Consider the following 24650-nt stretch of genomic DNA (forward strand, 5'->3'; position numbering starts at 1 on the left):
ATGAGGTGGAGTAACACAAAAGTACAAAGTTGCAAAAGCGAGTGAGAATTAAAGAATTTTAAGTAAAGCAATCTGGAGCATGTACAAACTGATATTAATCTTTAATAGATTGAGGGCAAACAAAACAACTGCTGTACAATGCCTCTGCTATCTTAGTTTAATTGGTCACAGGACTGCATCACATGACTAAAATGTGTCATTGTTTTCGAAAAGGCTCCGTGTCCACTGTCCACACTGCGACACAAAAACGGCGTTTTCAAATGTATCCAAGAGCGTTTTTTAAAAGCTGCCTTTTCCTTGACTGAAAACTGTGTCTCAGTGTGGATGGAACGCCAAAATAGAGAGAAAAAGATGCGTTTTCAAACGAAAACGTATTAGTGTGGACATGGCCTTAGATCCACTGGAGCACAAACTGGGTGTTATCAGGGTGCTACAACCCAAAGCGAACACCATTCCCACAGATACAGACCCCAGGGAAGCAGAAGAACATCATATCAAGGCCCTAGACAACTGAGACTGAAGAAGTTGCTTGGATGAGTGACGAAACGTTTCTACCACTGAAAACGCCACACCCAGATTAACAGAATCAGTTTTGGGGGATTTTCTTACCTGGATGATTGAGCATATATCAAGACCTTGTCAATATATATTTTGATGTTACGTCAAACCCAAAAACTGCTTTCTTTTAAACCTAACAAAGATATTATTTGTACTTAATGAAACCATTCAGGGTCATTTTGATGCCACTATTAAATAATTTAAATAAAAGCACAGCTATCCAGCTGAGAGATGTCTCCAGCATGTCCTGGGTCTGCCTGACACACTTGACCTAGAATACCCAGGAAGCAGAGGCAAAGAGTAGCAGCTGTACTCTGGGCTCGTGTCTCTGACTCTTTGTCTCTCTCTCCCTCTTATCTGTCCTTTTCTCAGGCCTTGTTGTGGCTCCTCTGCTATCTGTTATCCAAAGCACAGTTAGCTATGTGATGTACTAGTACATGATTCTGATTCTCTGTAAGAGCATCACACACAAATCTGTTCCCATGATAATGTTGGAAGATGTGTATAACTCAAACTCACGGGATTGCCCCGGTGAGTAGTCGCATTGATGTTCACTGTGTATATTATTGCTTCCTTGCAAGTAAATAAACTTGGAACTCACTACTCTGTGTGTCTCACTTCATAAGGGAATTTTTCTAACACCTTGGTCCTTCGAGGCAGATTTAAACAACTCTCCTGTTAATTTCTGCCAACACTGACCAATACCGTGCATGGGGCGGGGGAGGTCTGGGACTCCTGTCATACCCTGAGCTGTCAATCACAAAGTGTGGTCAGGCCGACAGCAGGAAAGTACCGGGGGAGTGACCAAATCCATAGTTTGTTCATTAGGACACTGGAGAGTAAGAAATGGTCAGGGACCACTACAAAACCCTGTGCTGTACAGGTAGGTTAAAACCTTGAATGACAGATCCGTGACCCACGGGAGCAATGGTCAGAAGCCATTAAAAAACTGCAATCCACTGGGTTGTTCATATGAAAGTAGCATAATAAATAAAATACACAATTTAAAAACAAAACAAAACAAACTAACGTAAAACAAAAAACTTGTAAGATAGGTAGTAACTGTAGTTAGCCAAAGCCAGACCAAAAAGCTTTTTCCGTATTGCATCTATTTCTCCCACAACAATCTCTAATGCTAGCACTAAGCTGCCCGCAGATGACACAGCCACCGCCTTTCCATGTGTACTATGTAGCAATGCAAACAACCTTTGCCACGCCAACAACTTCATCTCCCCCATCAATTTTTTGATGTTAAACAGGGAAATCAGAGGAGAGGCAGAGGCCAGGACAAAGCAAGGATAGGGGAGGAAATTGGGCATGGGACTGCACTGAAAGGAAAAAAGGCAGGAGAGATGATGATCATCAAGATAAGTGGGAAGGAAGACTAGATGGAAGAAGTCAGAAGAAGGAACCTACCTAATCTAACTTTGCTGGTTGTAGGTAAGCCAATAACTTTTCTTTGTGACAGTGGCACTACTTATACTGTAATCACAAAGGAAGATGGTGGTCATATACCTCTGTCTAAAACAACCAGGTGGTGTGTTCGGAGTTGTGTCCCATAAACCTCCTAGGGTGGGACTTAATGGCAAAATTGGTCCTGTACCTACGCAGAGAGGAATGCATGCACAAAGAACAGACAAGGCTCAGTGCATGTGGTACACATCAGAAACAACACCAAATTATTGGTAGAGTTAGGCACCTCAGGACTAGCCAGTGTTGTGGAATCCTTGCATAAGCTAGCGCTATGTAGGGCACCACAAAATGCAGACGAACTTGACCCTGCTCACATACACTGCACCATGTATTATAAACATTCACTGGGGCCTGACACAAAGTATGAAAAGCAATTTGTTAAAGAAAAATCCACAACACTGCTGTTGAAACTTTGTTATTGGGATGACACAGGTCGCACAGACATGCAAACTCAGAGACACTGGTAAACTATGTTACAAGCGACTGGATGTCCCACATGTGTCTAAACCACACACAGGAAAATGGGGCGACCTCGGGCGATTGCAGTTATGTGTGACAATGCCACAGACTGGGAGCTGTTCCCACGCTGCCCTGGCAAACAATTTTTGCCATCACTGGTGGAATATGTATCTTTGTTAAACTGTACAAACTCAGCAACAAAAGCAGTGCACTTAAAGGAGATAAACCAAAACTGACAACCTTTTGATGTTATGCTTATCACGACAGAGGGAAACCCACTTTGCTGAAATCCCATAAATCCTCAGTAAATGAGGGGTGTTTCCCTGAGCTTCATGTTTGTCAGACCCACACACCATTATAAATTATTTGTCACCGAAAGTATTTTTCTGTAACCCAAATTGGTATAGCCCGGGTCTGACCCACACAATGTGCCCATGTGTGGATTACCTTTGGCAAACCTGATCTGGGCCAACAAAGGGCCGCCATTCTTTGTGGTATGTGGGTCATGTATAAGTTGTGTGCAGCCATGGGCCAGTTGCAGACACACTGCTGGCCATGTGCTGGCCCAGAACAGTTTCAGCTCTGGCCCCAAATGTTAGCCTAATGTGTACCTTAATCAAGCCATGTAATAACAACATGTGCTGGAACATAATAGTGCAAAAGTAACATGACGAAACTCTGTTCAGACAGTGAATGGACTGATTCTTATATAGCACTTTTCTGCTCTCCTGGATTACTCAAAGTGCTCTATAGAACACTGTGCTCTATCACACTCTTAACATGCAGATGTGAGGAGCCAGTTAGTGGATCGAAACACTAGCCTTCCGATCAGTAGATGCCCTGCTCTACCTACTGAGCTGCAGCCACATAAACATGAGTAAACCCTCACTAGGTTTTGGATAAAGTGTACACTCACAAACCTGTCAAACCTGCATTTGAAACGTTGGCTACCATAGCAGTATAGTATTGCAACATGGCATTTGGGTCTTCTAACTAAAATAGCAAATTAGGAACATAAATCGCGCCATATTGCCAGACCTGGCCCACATCTGGTTGACATACACCCTGCCATGACACCAGTCAGTCAGAAGTGCCAGCTTGATGGCGGATCTGGGCCTGGCCTGTTTTCTATAAGCCTGGGCCACATAAACCAAACCATAATCAGGCCAGATATGGAATGCTATCACATAAACAGTGCCATCTACACCAGATCTGGCCCGTATTTGGATGACATACCACTTACCATGCCAGAAGTCAGCCAGCAGTGCCGGCTTGACACCAGCCAGACCTGCCTGCTATGTGGGAAATATCTTTTCTCTTTGTGCCCGATCCATAATGGGCAAAGCAAGGCTTTGTGAAACATGGGAACATTGGAAGCATTTCTGCAAAATTCTAACATACTGAGAAAAAATTGCTATATTTATTGTAATAATCACACAGGTTTCTAACAGCTTTTGGGCTCAGTCGACTTTGCTTTTACTCAAAGTTGTAAAAGTTTAAAATTGTTTTGTTAATTTAGGTTTTTAGGAGCTTGTGTCATCGGGTTTACTCCACACACTGTCGAGTAAAGCTAGAAGCTGGCATAGCGTTAGGTTTTGTGTAATTGATTCCAGAGGTGGGACCAAGTCATTGTTTTGCAACTCTCAAGTAAGTCTCAAGTCTTTATCCTCAAGTCTCAAGTCAAGTCTCAAGTCAAGTCTCAAGTAATGTCAGGCAAGTCAGAGTCGAGTCTCAAGTCACTGGTGTAAAAGTCCGAGTCAAGTCACAAGTCTGAAACTTTGAATTTCAAGTCCTTTCGAGTCTTTAAAAAAAAAAAATAAATAAAAAAATAATGTTGCAGTTATGCTAAATGTAAATATTAGACCATGTAATTTTAAAATCTGTGTTTTTCTCAACACATGACAAAATAGTGAACTTAGAAAATATACACAAATTGTGAAATTGCACCTCTTAAAATGCAGCTCAATTAAACCTAGCTCCAAGAATAATTTTCACCGACAGTTCTGAGATAAGCTGCATGTTATTCTTGGATGCGGTTGTAGGACCGGCTTTAAAATCGCATGACAAAAATATCATACACATTAAAAAAAACTGCATCACCAACGTAGCCTGGACAACATTTGCTAGTTAGATGAAGTCAGCTATCTCATCGTAGCATATTTATATGCATATTTATAATTATACGGTTCTTGGAGTGAGTGCATACACTCATGAAGTTTAGTAACTTCAGGTCACTGCAACAAGCCCAGGTACAGTTTACCGACGGATGGGTACAGGACCTTGAAATGCACCGTGTAGAACGAAAGACCATCGTACGTATCATAAGTTTACCAGTCTCACAAATCGTCTCATAAATACACATTCGTTAACCGTTTATTAATAGGACCTTTGAGCTCAACGGTAATTAATTAGAGTGGAAATAATTTCTGGTAGCATCACAGAAATGTAGCAGTGACAATAATACTGTATGCTGTAATCGTACTGGGCAATTAGTGATACAAAACAACTGTTTTATCCTGTGAATAAAAGTATATGTTTTTGTCAATGTACCATAATAACAGAAGCGAAACGCAATATTGTGTCAGGACAATTCACTATTTATGCACAATAAACAAAGGAGCATAGCGCGACAATTTCTGTTCAGCGCCAGACTTGCTTGTAACCTATATCACCAATTATGTTATGAAAATGACGTATTAACTACTAAAAAACACTGACCTTCGTGTAAATGCTTGGAGCAGACTAACCTGTGAGCTGGAGTGTTCTGGGACGTTATATTTGATCTTTGAATGGCTGCAATCCAGGCCATCCGTCGCCTCTTTGTTACTTCGGAAACATGGCTCGAACAATTTCTCTTCAACGACGTAATCCGATAACAACCGATCTCTTTACCCGTCGGCTTCCCGTGGCTGTCATGCGACCGGCTATTGCAGTTAATAATACAACAGCTTCTTGACATTTTTGTGTTTCTTTTTATCGCTGTATAACTGATTTCAATTGAAAGCCTGCGTGCGCTAGTACCTCTTGCCACGAGTTCCCAGAATCCTTTGCGGTTTACCCCTGAAAGACGTCGCATTTTCAATCTCTATATAATATGCATGTTAAATTTTATATTTGGGGTGAAATATCAAGTCTTTTCAAGTAAACCGGTTCAAGTCCAATTCAAGTCCCAGGTCATTGGTGTAAAAGTCCAAGTCAAGTCACAAGTTTAGAACATTTTTTCAAGTCAAGTCTAAAGTCATAAAATTAATGACTCGAGTCCAAGTCATGTGACTTGAGTCCACACCTCTGATTGATTCATTAATCTAAAAACGTATATTTAAAAAAAAGAATACTCACTTGTGCTGGCACACCGTTGACAAATGAGTTTACACTCATTTGTTGATGGCTTAAGGAGAAAAAAACAAAACAGACGGCACTAATGCTAGTGGGTTTGCAGTGGTTATGTTAACAGATACAATTACTGCCCACACATGGCCATGTCATCTCCCTGTGCAATTCTCTGATTTAACTGCATTAACAGAAGTTCTCGAATGGGCAAAAAAGAGAAAGTTAACTGTCGACACCAGGGATGTTAAACTTATTTTAAATCACGGGGCACACACAGGCCATTTTGATCTTATTTGTCCCAGACCAGTGAACCTCCAATTTATGCCAGTATACAGAAATTTACTTTAAACATTATGTCTTTCTACATTTTAACAAAATACGGCTGTGGTAAATGAAAGAAATCTGCCAGCATTACTCTTTCCAAGCAAAAGCTTATCATGTGATTCTATTTGTTGATTTCAGTTGCATTTGATACTGTTCATCCATACCTGGTGGTCTGAAAGCTCTTAAATTTAGAAATAAATTCTTTAATTATCAAATGGTTTTAATAAGGGGTTTTTTTGGACAAGAAAGTCTCAGAAAGTTAGGCTTGCGACAGCTAAATACTGCAGAACAGGGTTTAAATGGAGAAACCATGTTAGACTTTGTTTTCCTTGCAGTTTTTCACATTTTGGGAAAGGAAAGGTGTTTTGATGACCCCAGATCTTTGATGTTTTTTGAAGGGAAATACATAGAACCAAAGCTTATTTAGATACATAGCCATTGGCCTAGTCATGTTTCAGTAGGAGGAGGTATCTATAATAAATGAAACCTTTACAAATTACGAAAAAAAATGTCAAGCCCCAAAAAAATATCTTATAGAGGTGCTTACCTCTATAAGATATTTCTTTGGTATACCTGATATGGTATACCTGATGTATACCTGAACTAGAGCCATTCTCCAAGTAGGAAGTAGAAACAGAACTCTCCCATTTCATAAGGCACGTATTATAAAATAAATGTAATGGTGGCTAACATTTCCCACCCCAAACTAACACTCCAGTACATAGCACATACCTCACATGAGAAATGACCCTAAACATAACAAATGCTGAAGAGCTATTAGAAATAGAGACAGGTTACACTGACAAAAATAAATTGTGTTTCGGACTGCCTCCAAAGCTAATGTTTCTAGGTGTGTTGTGTGCACCTGCTAGGCAAACCTTGGTTACATCACCTTTTCGACTGAGATCAGGTAATGGTCCAGCAGTTGTTTAGAAGCACTTCACTGCCCCTCAAGGAGATCAGTAAATCTCTTGATTATTTGCGCCCACCTGTAAAACCCCAACCCCCTCTTAATGCTAAAGGTTATCATGGAAATTTCACCTGTTTTTAAAGGAATGGACAAGGCCAGTACCTGCATGACCTAAGCTGGTGCAATGTCACCAATGACATGACATGAGCCACTTCCCCTTACAACAGGACTGGTTTGTAAACCACACCACCAGAAGGGCTAATGTGTGGTGGATCATAAACTGACAGCTAGACTCCCCTCTGAAAGGAAAGAAACCTGTGCAACTTTTCTGAAGACAGAGTAGTATAGTTTTAGATGTGTTACTGGCAGAGAAGGTGGGGGATATGCAGGATGTAAATAGGGCTTATAATGACACTGCGGACAGTACGGAAGTGTAAAGCAATAATGACCGGAGCGAGATAAGCCTGATGTATTAGCAGAAAAACAATACATTGCATATTGTAAACTATGATGTAGGAGTGTAGCATAAACAGGAGGGAATGATAGAAAAATGATTAAAGCTAAGCAACACTCTTTAAAATTAAAACTCTTTACAGCTAAAGGAATGAATCTCTATTGCTCTGTTCCTCTAATATGTCTATTTCTCAGACCTTGTTGTGCCCCCTCTGCTATCTGTTATCATGTAGCTAACTGTTTCTCTATAAGTGCATCACACACATATCTGTTCCCAGGATAACACTGGATGAAGTGTATAAATGAAAGTCACCGGATTGCCCCAGCAAGCACTCGTATAGACATTTGCTTCCTTGCAAGTAAATACACGCATTGGAACTCACTACTCTGTGTGTCTCACTTCATAAGAGAATCATTTCATTTCTAACAGATAGTTAACCTCTGCCACTTTGGGTAGCAACTCGTTGCAGTTGGGAGTGCTAATTCTCATGTCAGCTGCTTCACATTAAGCAGCAAACCACCCTAGTACAATGAAGTAATTGCTCAGTGAAGCCAACCGAACCACATATTTTGACTCCACCACACCCGAAACCCTCTGCTCCTTTGCTGTGTCTAAAAATTGTGAAAAATTCTAAACAGAAACACTGACAAAGCCCTAGCAGAGCCCAACACCTCCCAGAAGAAGACTGGAAACAGCTAAAAAAAATACACTACAGGCAGTTAAAGCAAGCAGTTTGCCTAATGCGTTGCTTAGGGTGTGCTGGCATTTAACAGGATGAACAATCATTTGCTACCTTCACGTCTGCATTTTTGGGGAGCAAACGCAACTTTTTTGAGTAGATTTTCCAGCCAAGCTTGGGACAGTTACAGATGCAGGTGAGGTTTTTCTCAGTCCAAGGAGGGTCATTGCCAGGCAGACTGAGGCTTGCAGCACCAGGTATTTATTCACTCCACATAAAATGTATAAATAAATCATATAATACAAAAACGAACTATTCACAGTTCAACTTTTAACTATTTCAATTTTCAGCTTTTTCCTTTTAAACAAATTTAAAGTGAAACAACACAAAACACTGCAAACCACAACACAATTAAATATAAATTAAAATATGAAAACAAAAAGAAGATGCACATTCTCTGTCATATGGACCTGCATGAATAAACTTTCTGAATCCTTTATTCAATTGCTACTATACCTTTCTAATGTGATGTTGTTGTCTCTGGCTCTTTCTCTCTCTCCCTCCCGCTCTGTTCCTGTGCTACTGCGAGTGTAACTACCGCCCCTCCCCCCTCTTCCCAGCTCAAAGCACAAGGCTCGCATGCGGAGTGAAGCGGGGAAAAAAGCGCGAGAGAGGGTGAGAGAAAGAAAAAAAACCCACGGCTCGCGATAAGGAGCCGGCTCGCGTCGTTCACGTCAAAGATACGGCTCTAAGAGCCATTTTGTTCGTGACCGACACATCACTAGTGGCAAAAGGGTGTAAGCCTTTTAAATGGTAAATGGCCTGCATTTGTATAGCGCTTTTCTAGTCCCTAAGGACCCCAAAGCGCTTCACACTACATTCAGTCATTCACCCATTCACACACTGGCGATGGCAGCTACATTGTAGCCACAGCTGCCCTGGGGCGCACTGACAGAGGCGAGGCTGCCGGACACTGGCGCCACCGGGCCCTCTGACCACCACCAGTAGGCAAACACGGGGTTAGTATCTTGCCCAAGGATATTTGGCATGCAGCCAGGAGGCAGCCTGGGATCGAACCACCGACCTTCTGATTAGTGGCTGACCTGCTCTGCCACCTGAGCTACAGCCACCCCACAAACTTAGTCACTGCTCGGTGACATTCGTCTATCCTGGCCTGAAAGGAGACGCTACCGGTAGACTGCAGCGAGAACTGCCAGCATCTGAGCCAGACTCTGTCTCTCTCATCATGGTCACCTAAATGCACAGTAATGGCAGGTTTTGTAATAAGGCAGATCGCGCTAACATAATATGCACTGTTAGTTGATTATTTACCTGCCGCATTAACGGGAGAGGACGTGCAAAGTTACCGCTGCTGCTGGGTTGAGATTCACGAGTCCGGAGCGGAATTAAAAACACGACAGGGCTCGCAAAATCGCTAGCCCGACGTCCCGGGGCTAGCGATTTTTCCAGTCGGGCTACCAAAATCTAACTCAGCCCTGCCCGTCGGGCTATCATAGGAAGGAAAATATATGTCTATGCTTTTGCATTCTTTCGCCAATGTAGCTGAGTAATTATGTCATTGGCATCGATGAGCCACTGTCAATATGTGACATATTGAAATCGCTTTTGAATTTGCGCTTGTTTTTTGCTTTCACTTTCATTTTGCGATCGCGCGAATGGTGTGTAGAGAGCAGCAGCACTGATTGGTGAGTGACGATTAATTGCGCACCATTTCCTCTGACTTCGTCTTATCACTCATTAGCTTACTGTTCAAACGCGACAAGTGAAATCTCTCGCAGCAAGCTTAAACATGTGAGAGGTTGAGTGCGCAAAGAATCGCTGACCGTTATGTAAGTACGTGTGTAAAAGCAGCAGGATTTACGCTGGTATTTTAGTTCTGCTGAGCCAAATAAGACAGGTCAGGGTGAAGAAGGGGCAGCCAAAGAAAAGCTTACCACAAAACGGAAAAGTTATGACAAATCAGACTATGAGGCAAAAAGAAAGCGCAGCTTTTTTGGTTTCATGGACAAAAGAATTTCTGTGGCTGGAATATGACGAGCTAAATAACATGATGTTCTGCCAGGTGTGTTGTGAGTTTCATTTGATTTCTGAGTCGACAAGCGCCTTTGTTACTGGGACTAGTAGTTTTAAGAAAGACCGCATCAGAACCCATGAGAAATGCAAGAAATGCATTATTGCCCAGTCTGCAGTATCTTTCCAGGAACAAACACCAATTGCAAAAAACATACTAAAAATAAACCAAGCACAACAAGAACTCCTGAAAAAGCTGTTTAGAACAGCGTGCTATATTGCAAAAGTGAACTACCATTGGCAAAATTTAGCAGTCTTTGCAAACTTCAAAAAGCAAATGGCCTAGATCTTGGTTCCACTTACCCGTGACTTCAGTGGAAATTTCAGATTCAGGATCTGACACAGACTGATTCATGTCCTACACAGTTCTTACAAGTTCATAGAAATTTCTGTTCAATTTGAACCAAGTATTTGAGTTGATGATTGTAATTTTTATACAGTTGTTGTGATTTTTATTTTAACAATTTTTTTGATTAATTTTTGTTTCCATTACAATATTATACTTTAATGTATAATATTGTAATGGAAACAAAACATTAAAAAATTGCTTTCTTTTTTATTCGGGCTCCTTAAATTTATTTTGGGCTACCAAAAACTGAAGAATGCCTGCCCGAAGGGCTACCAGAGATTTTGAAATTTTGCGAGCCTTGCACGACATTCATTTAAGGTCATCGCGTGTTTTGTGAGCAAATGCTTTTGCATATTCGTAGTGTTTCCTCCCTTAAATGAAATATCTACTTTGCAAGTATTGCAAGTTGCCCTGTTGTCATCCGTTCTCGTAAAGTATAACCAAACTTTTGAGCGTTTGAGCCGCCATGTTTCCTGCCAGGTAAATGACGCTCCGCAACGTGGTGACGTCATTCGGGGCGACTGGAATCGATAAGGGAATCGTTTGCAAAAATGGCAAACAATTCCAAGGAATTGAAACAGTGGGAACCGGTTCTCAACAAGAACCGGGTTTCGATACCCATCCCTACTCATAAGCATCACATTATGTTAGCAATTAGTTTTTATATTATATTAAAACTAGATTACACCTGGATGTTATGTATTTAAGTTCATTTGGTTAGGAAAGTCTCAGGGTTGCCTGCCCCTTACTGATTAACCACAACATATAACCACAACCAATTTCCTTTCTCATATAAGTTTTGCAAGACATGTACAATGCAACTGCCTATTGTAATCACAGGGTTCACAACCAATCCTATCTTGTTTCTCTGTCTGCAGATGGATCTACAATGGATTCTAAATAATTAAAATGATTAAAAATCAAGGAAAACACTTTATTTCGAGATCTGTTAGATGAAGACATCTACTGTAGCAGTATACCATAGGTGATAATTTGCAATGCATCCCGTTTGCACTATCACTGCCCAAGGCTAACACTGTACTCTGCTAGAATATAAACATAACAACTAATCATAGCATTCATTTCAGAATGCAAGTGTGCATTTTTGAAAACACACCATCTGTGAATTCTTCTTAATTAGCTGCTGTCATATGGCACATGATCAAAAAGAGTCCTGTCCTTGTACACCACTGTACAGGGAAGATCACAAGAGAAACCACTGACTAAAGCACTGTTAGGCTGCAGGATATCAACTGTGAAGCTCTTAAGATAAAGTCACAGCTTTTCTTGAGCCAGAACATAAGGGTTGTGTATTCCTGAATGGATGAAGTGAGCTGCACTTTATCTTAAGGAGCTTGCATTGTCTGCCAACATAAACAACAGTTGGTAGCACTGATCAGGGACACACACCTTGTCAAGTTGTACAACAGAAACCAACACAATAGCATTAGATGAATGTAGTGCGACATCATAGAGGTGCAACGAGCATACAAAAGAAAGAATCGACAAAGCACCAGCATCCATCAAGCAGACAACATAGAAAAACATTAACATATGCTTCTTTACCTTGCGTCTGCCAGTGTTCAGCTTTATGGGTGTAAGGAAGGGGTCGAAGATCATGTGGCTGGTCTCGATGTTCACTGGCGACTGCCTCTTCCCTACTGAGCATAGGTTCCAGGCTGAATTTACCAGCCCCCAGAATGATGGCACTGCAACACAAAATACAAGAGCAGGTGATCATCTGCACTGATGAGATAGCGAGACCTTTGCACAGAGGTCACACAGTAACGGCTAGGGATGGGAATTCAGAATTGATTCTTGTTGAGAACTGGATCCCAGTAGTTCACTTATTTGGAGCTGTTAGTCTGCTTACCTGTTCATTCCACTTATGTGTTACATTTGCACTTTAATAGTAGTGATGTCTACAGCATGGATATGGACATTTGCTTTTATTTTTATTCTACAAAAGGATGAGAGTGTGATGGTAAAGTGCAAACTACAGTTGTTTCAGCACAGAAATAACTGCATTATGCTACTAACACAACTTGGGCTCTTTGCAATTGTCTGTACCAATGACTGTATAAAAGACGACGCAACACCGCCTCCTACCATTGTGCAAAAATGAAGCCAAAATATCCTGCTTGTGGAGGCTGCCATCTTGCAAATTTGGAGCCAGAGTTTGCGCAGTAGTGACTTGAGGTGGAGCGACTGTGTAAAACTCCCGCCCACATACCCGCTGGACGTGACCGCAAACACGCCCCTCTACACTTTTTACGAAGCCTGGCAGCTCGAGTTTTTTGCTGGTTTACCGCGACTGACTACTTGTTAAATTAAGGTAAAAACAACCATGTCACTGTTATAAAAAAAGACACACAGCTTATCATCTTATAGTTCTAAAATCACTCTGTTGTTAATTCGTTAGTTAGATTAGCCACTAGCATATGCACTGTGTTGGAGGCTTGTTGCTAGCTAGTTAGCGATGCTACACACCTGTTAATCTTAATAGTATTCAACACTTATGTTTTTTTTTTATCCATTTTTAGACAGCGATGAGATCAGCTGTACACTCTACAGAGGCCCAGAGTTACTGTTAATATCAAAAATATAATGCTGTCCTTTGAGATTTTAACATAAGACTGTGAGTGTAATGGATCGAAAACTGTTTAAATCTCTACAGCCTAGTAACATGGAAACTTTAAAAACAGCAGCAGAACGTTTCAGTAGTTTAGTCTAATTTGTTCTTTTCATTTAATAATAGAGTCCATATTATATAGCTACATTCACCCTGGAGAGAAACTGGTGAGGGAGACCATCAGGACCAAGCTGGGTTTCCTGGGTCCAGAGGTTTGGAGAAACTTCTTCCCTTTCTTTCATCACAGCTGTCCTGTGCCATAAGTTCTGTTGACCCGCTGTAAGAGGCATCAATTAAGAAACACCAGGAAGACTGAAGCTCATGGCATTGATTAAGCAGGACTCGTGATCTTCACCAGCAGCTCCCTCACAGGGAAATCTTCAGCACTCCTCCGTAGGCCCGCCCCAGGAGATGGATAAACCCAGCATTCCATCAACACTGTGATGAGACCTTTGGTTTGTGTAATGTTATAAATACTCAGATACTCCCCAGAGGCTCCGGACTTTTACGTAAAGATATTATATTCAGTCCTGTAGAAAGTTATATATTTAAAAATATGTGATCCTCTCTGGTTACTCTGGTATGAATAACTCTGAATCACTTTATGGTAAATAACACACTATGTGTAAAAAAACTGTGAAAAAATTCCAGATGACAAGTTTGTAGTTCAACATACAAGTGACGACCTTTGACCTTCATCAGGTTTTATTTAATTCTGTCAGAGAAAATCACATAAGCAGTCAGCCTGCAGCCTCTGTTTGTACTCTTACAATCAGTTATCAGACAATGTGCTTGACATCATTTTATGGAGAAACACAATAGTATAAAAAAACATTTTCCCCAGCAATTAAGTAAAGAACTGCATTACTTAAGAACAGAATAATATGTGTAATACATTACTTTTTTTGAGTACTGGCCCCCAACACTGATTACACCAACCTCCAACAAGCGCAATCATTTGACCACACACCATGTAATTAACTTGCACGAATGTAATGTCTTTATGCTGCTTGGTAACTTTCAAAGCGGAACCAGAGAACCTAATGAGACTCAATAAGGAACTGAATTGGTAAGTGATACCAATAATGGAATCGGAATAACTATGTTCGTATCAACTCCCATTCCTAGTACTGGCCAATGAGTTTGAGCATTTTTTATAACACAGAACTGCCAAACTCACAGTAAGAGAAATTTAATTAGTAAGCTTTAACTGCTGTGTGCTTTTGATATCTGATAGAAAAACCTAAGTGCTGATTGCTTCTAAATTCTAAAGTTTAAATTCAAATTCTAAAATGACGAGCTTTGCAAAGATTTATAATTTTTATTAACACACTTTCTCATATACTTTAATATATATCCACACATAAAAGATGGACATATTATATAGAGAGCATTGAAAATAAAACTACTCAAGTAAAGGTACTTGAAAATTCTACTTAAGTACAGTAGCAAAGTATTTACTTCATTACTTCCCACATCAGGCAAGCACAAGTAACTGAGGTGACTGAGATGAAAAAATGGGATTAAGAACATACAAAGCTAGACTAAAAACCATTTTTAAATTAATAATGGGTCAAATAGCTGTAGTAATGACAGGATTATGCTGTCGGATTCATTCCCATCATCAGGAACAGGATGATTGAATCCGAACTGAAGCAGCCAAATACAAGGAGGTCTGTAAATGTCTTCAAAAAGGTCTCTGGCTTATGCATCCTCAAGGGTGCATAAACCACAGACTGCTGTGATAGGAATTCTAGTCCTAGTTGATATACAAATGGAGCCTATTGAAAATCACACTCAACCACCAATCTCTGCAACATAAATAAAGGATGCAACGTGCTACCACCTAGTGAGTAAGGACAAAGTAAAGGTTAGAGTAATGCGCAACACTATACTTGGGGTCAAGTTTAGTGGCATAGTGTATCTACACAGGATTTATATCCACTAGTTTATTCTGGTGTGGTTTAGTTTCATTCATATTTTTCCAGAGTGCTCAGAGTATGCTGTGACTTCTGCCTGTAGCCCAGTCAGCACCACACTGTTATCATATAGCCAGTCAGGAACTGAGTCTGGATGTTGTTTCAAAGTGATCTTAAGCATAACTGTAGCCATACTGATCAATGAACATTTAATTTCCAAAAAATATAAAATAATATATAATTCAATTGCATAAGTACATATGTTTTGAATGAAACTTAACTAGAACCTGATAACATTATGTGTTCAATTAATGTAATCTATCTGTTTATTGAATTGAGCATGGTGTAATTGAAGGGCAGATTTTCAGCAACAGAAACATTGACTGTTTAGGAATTACAGCCGGTTTTATACATTTTTCCACAATAAGACAAACAGAACGAGCCCACTGGTTATATTTACATGACAGTCCCTTTTACAACAACACTTACGATCATAACAGGATAAGAATAAAGGGGACATTCTTACAGAGCCATAATCTCAACATATAGTGAAGGTGTGGGTGGATGGATGAGGAGCCTCTACTGTGAATGTAAGTAAGAAAGAAATATAATTGATTGGGAGCTCTGCTTCTCAAAAATTCAAGGACCTAACAAACAGTATACTTACTATACCAGTGTCTGCTGAGCCAGCCTTGGGACCTTATCTTCAAATAGGTTAAATAACATCCTATTTATAAGACTACATTTAATACCTAAGTTCAAGCAAAGATTGGACCAAAATAAATTGTGCTGAATATGAGTAATATGTTTCAGATTGCTTAAAATCACTTGAGTGATCATTCTGGGTTAATGATATTCCAGACTACTTTATTTTTTTGTTCATGTTGTAGAAATTTTAAATCTCATTAGCATTGTTGTACTGTTCAACACTGCAATTAAAATGTAGTCAGATTAGAAAGAAGAATCTCAAGCCTTTCTGTTGAATATGGAGAAAGGGGAGTTTAAAGACTTTTAGAGCACCAGCAAATCCCTTCACATTAGGTAAACATTAATGGTCCCATATTGTACCACTTTAAGACATATTAATGCTAATGTCACATGTCCCCAGAATATTTATTCCAAGTTTTAAATCGAACAGGAATGGGACACTCTGTGCCTTCCGACCTTCTCTCTAAGTCATAATTTATTTTTACATGCATCTGAATTCTCAGCACAGTCATTTGTCTGACAAATTTACATACACATTACAATCTCACAGTTAAAAAATCCAATTATACTATCAAAGCCAACAATTACATGAATTATATTAGTCATCAACTCAATTGTCCTATTCCTGTGGAGACATCACAAAGTAATTTCCAGTGTTTTCAGCTATTCAAGCGATCGGAAAACGTAAAGGTGTTAGTTTGATAAATTTAACATATGTCACATATGACATATATAACATATGCTGTACTTGCTGCCACATACCTTTTTCGATATGTTACCGGAGCTGCTACATTTTTGTTTTAGGAACCAAGCAAGCAAAAAAAGATGAAAGAACACAGGGTGTATGACTAGAATATATAACAACTTTTAGTTTGATTCAGAATAGGCATATACCAAAGTGAGACAAACAAACTTACTGGTTGTGTGCTCTGCAGGGTAAAATTACAGTTTTCTTTTTCAGTGGCATGTGGTCATTTTAATGAGCAGAACAACTTAGTTCCTATTTAGAAAAAGCTGTCTTACCTTACCAAAATGCCCAACATGCCCCAAAATACCCCAGTGGACCATTACGGCTTTTGCTATACAGGTCAACTTGATTGTCATTGTTTATTTGATCTTTATTTTATTTTTATTCATTTTTTTCCACTTTTAACTTGTTACAATTAGAACAGACAAGACCTACTACAGAACAATATGATTAACTTCCCAGACTGGAGTTGTAAAGTAATTGAATACTATGAACATATATTCGAAGGAACAGACTTTATTCCGTGTGACAGATCAGTTATACAGTATGGGATTAACAAGAAGAGGTTTTTAGAATACCAACACCTGAATGGGGCTCTGGTGGCCCTTGGGAGGTGTTTTTCTGGCAGCTGCGTGTGGCGGGGCTGGAGGAAAGTCTGAGCTGGTAGTCTGGAGGGGCCCGCGGCTTCTGCCTTTGGTGAATTACGGGGAATGGAAACCTTTCCTCCCCATCCCTAATTGCCTCTCTTGCTCCATCACACCACCACACATGAGGGACCTTAAGTTACAGGTACGTCACTGAGGTAGAGGGGAAGCATTCCTCCTCTGTCCCCTCCTGGCCACCTGTGCCTCAATTTTATTCCACAACTTAGACACTTGCATTACTTGAACTCTCTTGTGACACATACATATAGGGCCTCGGGGGTGGGCACACTAAAAGACTTCCAGACGGTCTGTTTATTCAGCCCCACCTCTGGTGCCGGTGCCCACCTCTGTATTTCAAATACAGCAGAAATCAAGGGTCCGTGCTGATACCAGCTGGCACCATGCCCCTCCTGTGTTTAAATACTTTAGAACAGCACGGCATCAACACAAGATATGAGCGGGCAGAGTGAGGTATGGGGTCTTCACACACCCCCTCTGATCGCCATCTGGGACGGGGGGCCGGGAGGAGGAGCTGGCCATCTGGTTGAGGTCTGGGCCGGTGGGTTTCCCTGCTGCTGCAGGACCGGGGGTAGTCTGCTTTTCTCCACCAAGTGTGCATTAGGATTGGAATGCATGACCTCACACATGATTGTGTTTATGTGTGACATTTGGTCTTAGACTCCACCTCTCTTGGAATATCTCAGCCAGGCGTTTGGGGGCCTGAGATGGCTGTGGATAGCAGTGGCTGATGCCCCCATCCTACTGGTGTGTTGGTGGTTCTCTGTGTCCAGGTCTGGGTGCTCAGGTATGTACTGGTTCAGCCCTGGCGGTTGAGTGGTGCGACTGCCCCTGCAGTGGTCCTGCTTGGGCTCTCGTGTTCTGGGGGGCCTCTAGATGTCTGGGGCCTGGATCTCCACCATGACTGTGTCATGTCTTGGGAGGCAGGGCTATGGCTCCCCACACCTACCTACTATTAGACAGTTACATGGAGAAACCTTATCACCTTATACAAACAGAAGTGTTCACACAGGTGGTACAAATCATCCTGAGATGAATTGTAGCCTGTTGGCTACAATAGTGGTGAAAATTAGGCGGATCTAGTCCTTTATCCTTTGTAGCATTTTAAGCTAATAAGTGGGATTTAGGAAGGAATTTTGAAATAAACGATTCCAGAGATCTAAACCAGTCTGATGACGGTTTACTTGGGATCATTGAAAATAAATAAATAATAAGACCAAATAATAAATAATATTATTATAATAAATAATAAGACGATCATTTGTATTAAAGTGACTCTTCCCATGAGTGATATGGGTAGAGATTTCCATCTAGCCAGATTGTCTTCTACTTTCTTTAAAAGTGGGATGTGATTTTAATTTTGTTAAATCTGCAAGCTTAGGACAGGCATTAATACCTAAATATTTAATATTTCCCGATTGCAGTGGGGTAGAAGAATAATTATGGAAGTAGCAATTAATTGGAAGAACTCCAGATTTTAACCATCTTATCGAATAATCTGAAACTCTTGAAAAAGAGTTTATTAATGTAATTACCTCAGAGAGTGTGGTTTGTGAGTGTTGGACAAAAAGTAACACATCATCTGCATAAAGACTGATCTTATCTTCTACACTCTTGCATTTTATGCTCTTAATCGCTATAGCCTGTGAATTCCTGCTGCTAGTAGTTTGATAAAAAGGGGAGAGTGGGCATCCCTGTCTGGTGCCCCTCTGGAGACATAAGCTGGAGGATGTTTGGTCATTTGTTCTGACACAAGCTGTTGGGGAATTATATAATATTTTTAACCAGTTTATGAAAGAGTTTCCAAGACCAATTTGTGTAAAGTTGCAAATTAAAAATTTCCAGTTAACTCTATCAAAGGCTTTTTCTGCAGCTAGAGACAATATTGTGGTTTCAATGTTTTGACAAAATGGATAGTCTACCAAATTAAGTAATCCACATGTATTTGTTGATGGGTGCCTACATTTAATGAAACCAGTTTGGTCAGGATGTGTTATATGGGGGGTTATCTTCTCTACTCTCTTTGAGAGAGCTTTGCATGTTATTTTAAGGCCCACATTAATAAGGGATATTGGACAATAGCTGGTGTGAAATATAGGGTCTTTGTCTGGTTTTAGCAGGAGACTAATGTTGGCAGAACTCATACTTGGTGGTAGTCTGCCATTTTCCTTGAGTTCCCGCAGCAATCTGTGGAATTGTCCAGAATTCTTTGTAGAATTCTGCTAGAAATCCATCTGGATCTGGAGCCTTATTATTGGGCATTTTCAGGGCATCCTCGAGTTAATCTAATGTCAGTGTAACATATTTGTTAAATACTTCTGAATTTCACACAAAACACCTTTTTTTAAAATTAAATATTTCATTTTGCATTTAATCTCCTGCCCGTGTAATCTGAGTCTGTGTGTGTTCACGTGTGTGCGCGCTGTAGGACGCTTTCGGGTTTAGTGTCCAAAATCTTCAGGTTGTCCAACAAAATGCTCCAGCTCTGACCTCAGCAGAATCCTACAGGTCGTCAGAAGTCAAGGTTACCTTGCTTCACCATGGTCACTAGGAAACCGCTGCGGAGAACAGGGCTGCTTCCCTTCTTCACCTTGTTCAGCAGCTGCAACTGGTTCGCCGTGATGTATTGCCATCACTTAGCTTGCATGAGCTGGATCCAACCATCTCTAATGTCCTACCACTTGTAGCCCACAGGAGGCGCCCTTCCAGACGTGAGAGACATGATATGGATTCCAGGGCACTAGCCCTATTGAAACACTGGGAGAAGCTCAAGGTTCGGGATGGGATTCTCTACAGGGAGACAAGAGACCCTGTGAACAAAACAAAGAGACTCCAGTTGGTGTTGCCAGCGAATTTACAGGCTCAGGCCTTGAAAGGTGTCCATGATTTGGCAGAGCACCAGGGTCAAGCTCGGACCCTCCATTTAGCAAGACAACGTTTTTTCTGGCCCAACATGGAGAGGGATGTGAAGGAGCATGTTCGGTGCTGTGGGAGGTGCATACTCGCCAAGACTCCAGAGCCTGCAGCACGAGCCCCATTAGAGAGCATTAAGACCTCTGCTCCCATGGAGCTCGTCTGCATCGACTTCTGGTCAGCAGAGGACAGAAAGAAGCACTCTGTTGATGTGCTTGTGGCGACTGACCACTTCACGAAGATGGCCTTTGCTTTCCCATGGAAGAATCAGACTGCAAAGCAGGTTGCCAGAAAGTTGTGGGACTTTGTTTTTTGTGTCTATGATTTCCCTGAGCGTATTCACTCAGACCAAGGTCCCAGCTTTGAGAGTGAGCTGTTGTCTGAGCTTCTGCAGATTTCTGGCGTTGCCAAGTCCCACACTACTGCTTATCACCCTATGGGCAATGGTGGCACAGAGCGGTTTAACCGCACACTTGGCAATATGTTACGAGCTCTCCCTCTCAGAGCCAAACAGGAATGGCCACAGAAGGGTTTATACGGTTGTGGAGAAGCATTCCAGGACCCGCATCTACAAGATCAGTGACTCTTCAGGCCAGAGTAAGGTCGTACACAGAAACTTTCTGTTGGACGTGAGTTTCCTTCCTGTTCAGGATTCATTGGGAAGTCAGTCCCTGGACGGTTTCTCCAGTGAGGGGGATCTCAGTGTCCTTCTGCTCAGACCCAGCACTTTGTTCTTCCTTCTCCGTTTGACTGTTCCACTACCTCTGATGTGATACGGTCTGGCGCAGTTTCTCCTCCAGCTGCCTGTCATGGGGACACTGTCGTTCCACGGACTGTTCCTGTTTTTGACTCAGACATGAATCAGATCTCTGGTCAGCCATCCAACTTGCCAAGACATGACCCTGACCATGCTACTGTTCGAGGCATAGTGGGTACCAGAGCAGGTCGGGTGGTCAAGTCAGTCAACAGGCTGATAGAGAACATGGTCCAGAAACCTACCGTCTGGGACTTGATACCACCACAGAAGGCTTGGTCTCTGGCATAGACCGTTTCCCAGTCACCCCATTGTATATTATGAATGTGTATTTACTTGGGGCATCATGACGCCCGTCCAGTGTGTCTTTGGGGGATCACGTTTGATGAGGTGTAGGCTGCACCTTTGTGTTCTAAAAGGGTTGGAGGCCTGAAGAACCTATCCAACTTCTTTTAATTTGTTTACAGATAATTTTTTAACTGAACTATGGGATAAGATCCTCGGGTTGCCTGGTCCGGAGGTGATGGCAGTTCAGCATCGATGTGCCTCTTGGTATTGCCGTACCGTTTATATGTGTAGTGATTTTGGTGAAATTGAGGGGGGGCGAATCTAACATATTTGTTAAAAACTTGTGAATTTTACCCATATTTAAATTAAATATTTCATTTTGCATTTTAATCTTCTGCCTGTGTAATCTGAGTCTGTGTGTGTTCGTGTGTGTGTGCAATGCGTGTGACGTAGGCGGGTGCATGTGTGCCCCGGTCACAGCTCCTTTCAATATGGCCGGAGGTAAGTCACCGCCATGCTGCTCTCAGCTAATTAAAGTGTGTTAAGACCACAAGCTGCAATGCGAATATAGCTGAACCGCCGAGTTTTTGTCTGTTACTGAGAGACTCGTTCGGTGTAAGTTTTGTGGAGGGCGGAATTTGCTAATTTAAGTTTTTAATGAGCTTTAGCCGAGAACGCAGCAGTAATGTTAGCATGCTGAGTTACCCTGGTCGCTAGCGGCAGGTGAAAGGAATCGCTGCAGTATTTTTTTTAACAGCATGCACTGTTTTCCTTCGTCAGGAGAGGTGTCCTGGCAGGCGCATGACACACACAGATCAGACCTGTATTCCTGTGTTGCAGGTAAGGAGATGTTTTCTATGTTTTGGGGATGCAGTCCTTCATTCATTGTTTTTCTGGTACAGTGTTATATTGCCTGTTGGATGGTGTTTAATAATACGATTGTACTTAAGTATAAGATTTGAACTATTAGCACCAAAATATTGGGTCCTGGTTATTAAATTGTATTTGTCTGATTGTTTATTTGTTTTTGAATTATTTCATTTGAGAGTTTAAGTTAATATTTTAAAACAAATTGTTGTATTTGATTTATTATATTATTGTAGCGTTAATAAAGCTGCAGGCACAGCTCCTTTCAACATGGCCGGAGGAGAGGTGTCCTGGCAGGCGCACAAGACCTGTATTCCTGTGTTGCAGATGTGCAGTAAAGAACCCAAAAACCCAGTGGTGTCTCCTGCCTCTTGCTTACCAGAACACAACGCACTGACAGGCGTAACTTACAGACGGGTTACATCAGTGTTGAATCCAGTGCCATTGCTTGACTGTCTGGTAATTTCGGAATGGTTATGTTGTCAAGAAATTTATCAATTTTGTTTGTTTGATGGGTTTATCTGTGGTGAATATAAAGTTTTATAAAAGTCCATAAAAGTGTTGTTTATTCTTTCAGGTTCATATACTGTGTGTTCAAAATAAGTAATTAATGGCACATATATTTATTTTTTCTTCCTTTATTTTTAACTGGTTAACTACAAATCGACTAGATTTGTTACCATGTTCAAAATTTTGTAGGGGGAAGGGAAGTCTTTGTACTAAAAATTATTTTTTTAAATAAATTTACTTTTACAATTACAATTTTACAAGTGCAAAAACCCATCTATACATAGATTTTTGCTCAAGGTATACTTATCGAATCTCATCATGAATCAGAATTATTAATAAGTTTTAGGAGGGTCAGAGTTTTACCGATGCTGTACCGATGGTTACACTTTAGAAATAGATTTATACCATATTTCTGAATCTATGCCTCGCCACAATAATATGGCAGATGTGCACAGATATTCAGTATGGATTTTTATAAGTATGTGTGCGCCTTGCTATACTATTTAAAACTTAGTTAGCCAAAAACGAATGCTTTGTAATGCTTCTGAAAAACAAAACAAAACAAAAAAAAGGTTCAACAAATTGTGATCCAGTCTGAGTGAATGTGAAATTTTATTTTTTGATTTCCATATTAACCTTTTAACCAAATGGTGTTGGGATTTTTAAAATAAAAAAAATGGTTGGAAGGTCCAAGCCTAGGTGAAAATGAATGCTGAAGTTGAATGCAATTGGGATTGCTCACTAGACCGTCTGTTGTTTTGCAGTGTAGGAGGTGCCCCAGGCCTCCACAGGATTTCCCCCCTTTGAATTAGTGTTTGGCAGGAAGCCAAAGTGGTTGTTGGACCTAATTAAAGAAAAAACTGAGTGGAAGATCCAAGTCTAGCTAAGAATGAAATTCAATACGTTCTGGACCTAAGGGCAAAGCTACATACAGTGGGGAGGTTGTCATGGGAGAATTTGTTCCAGGCCCAGGAACGTCAGCAGTGCCTGTACAACAGAAGGGCTAGGCTAAGACAATTTTCACTGGGTGACAAAGGGTGACAATGGATTGCTCAGGTCGACCACCTTGTTAGTATACATCACCCGAAAACTGTTGGAGCAAAAGGCCAGGTATAATCTAGCAGAGGAGTACCTGGCTATACGGTGGGTGGTCATTTCTCTTCATTATTACCTTCTGGGATACCCATTCACCCCCCATTCCGATCATACCCCACTGTAGTGGTTCCATCACATGAAGTATGCCAAATGCCGAAATCGCTTGTTAATATCTGGCTCTCCAGCATTTAACTTTTTAATTAAAAGAAAATAATTTAAAATTTAAAATACATTCTGCTTAAATGCATTTAGAAACAGAATTTACAGCTTTTAAACACAAGACTTAGAGCTTGTTGTGTGAACACCTGAAGGCATTGTGATTACAGTGGGTGTTCATGTGTGTCTGGCTGTCGAGGGAAATGGTCAGTGACAGCGGGTCGTGTTTGTGCTTGTCCTGTGATGCTGGGATAATCCTGCTGGCCCAGCAGTGTGCGAGTGCCTCATTAGCACTGCCCAGTCAACAGAACAATAAACATGCCAGTCAAGATAATGCTTCCTGTCATATTGTTAATGGTTTGGGATATACAAGCTGGCGGCCAGGAGAGGCTTTCACTCTCAGGAGTGGAATAACATAAAATATAAGGGTAAACTGAAGCTAGGCGATGGATGAAACAGTAGAAGAGGATGTGGACTACTCAGTGGACTACTCAAAGTAAAGAAGAGACATTAGAGAGTACTGGTTAGGAAGTGTCACCTAAAAGTTCAGAAAAAAAGGCTGTCTAAACAGATTTATGAGTAAGTCAATGGGAATGATTCCTCTAAGTACAGACAGAGATGCCAGATTGTCACAGTGGTTAAAAAAAATCTGTGAAATCAAGCCTTTCGTCCTTTCAAATAAATTAACATTCTAACAATATGTGACACATTATTAAGTGAAAACTGGAAATTTCCAGTAGGTGTAAATGTCTTTCCAGTGTATTAACCCCT

General features: G+C 40.9%; 1 protein-coding gene across 1 annotated transcript in view; it reads right to left on the bottom strand.

Annotated features, from left to right (window-relative positions):
• The window catches only part of ca10a (carbonic anhydrase Xa), a 286633-nt gene that overhangs the window by 176798 nt on the left and 85185 nt on the right, over nucleotides 1-24650 (bottom strand). Inside the window, exon 2 of the mRNA XM_005947809.3 lies at nucleotides 12194-12336. Coding sequence (XP_005947871.3) covers nucleotides 12194-12336 — 143 coding nt within the window. The remainder of the gene's footprint in view (nucleotides 1-12193; nucleotides 12337-24650) is intronic.

This window comes from Haplochromis burtoni, unplaced genomic scaffold (genome assembly GCF_018398535.1).
Source record: "Haplochromis burtoni strain Fernald_Lab_line unplaced genomic scaffold, NCSU_Asbu1 Contig_551, whole genome shotgun sequence".
Taxonomy (NCBI): domain Eukaryota; kingdom Metazoa; phylum Chordata; class Actinopteri; order Cichliformes; family Cichlidae; genus Haplochromis; species Haplochromis burtoni.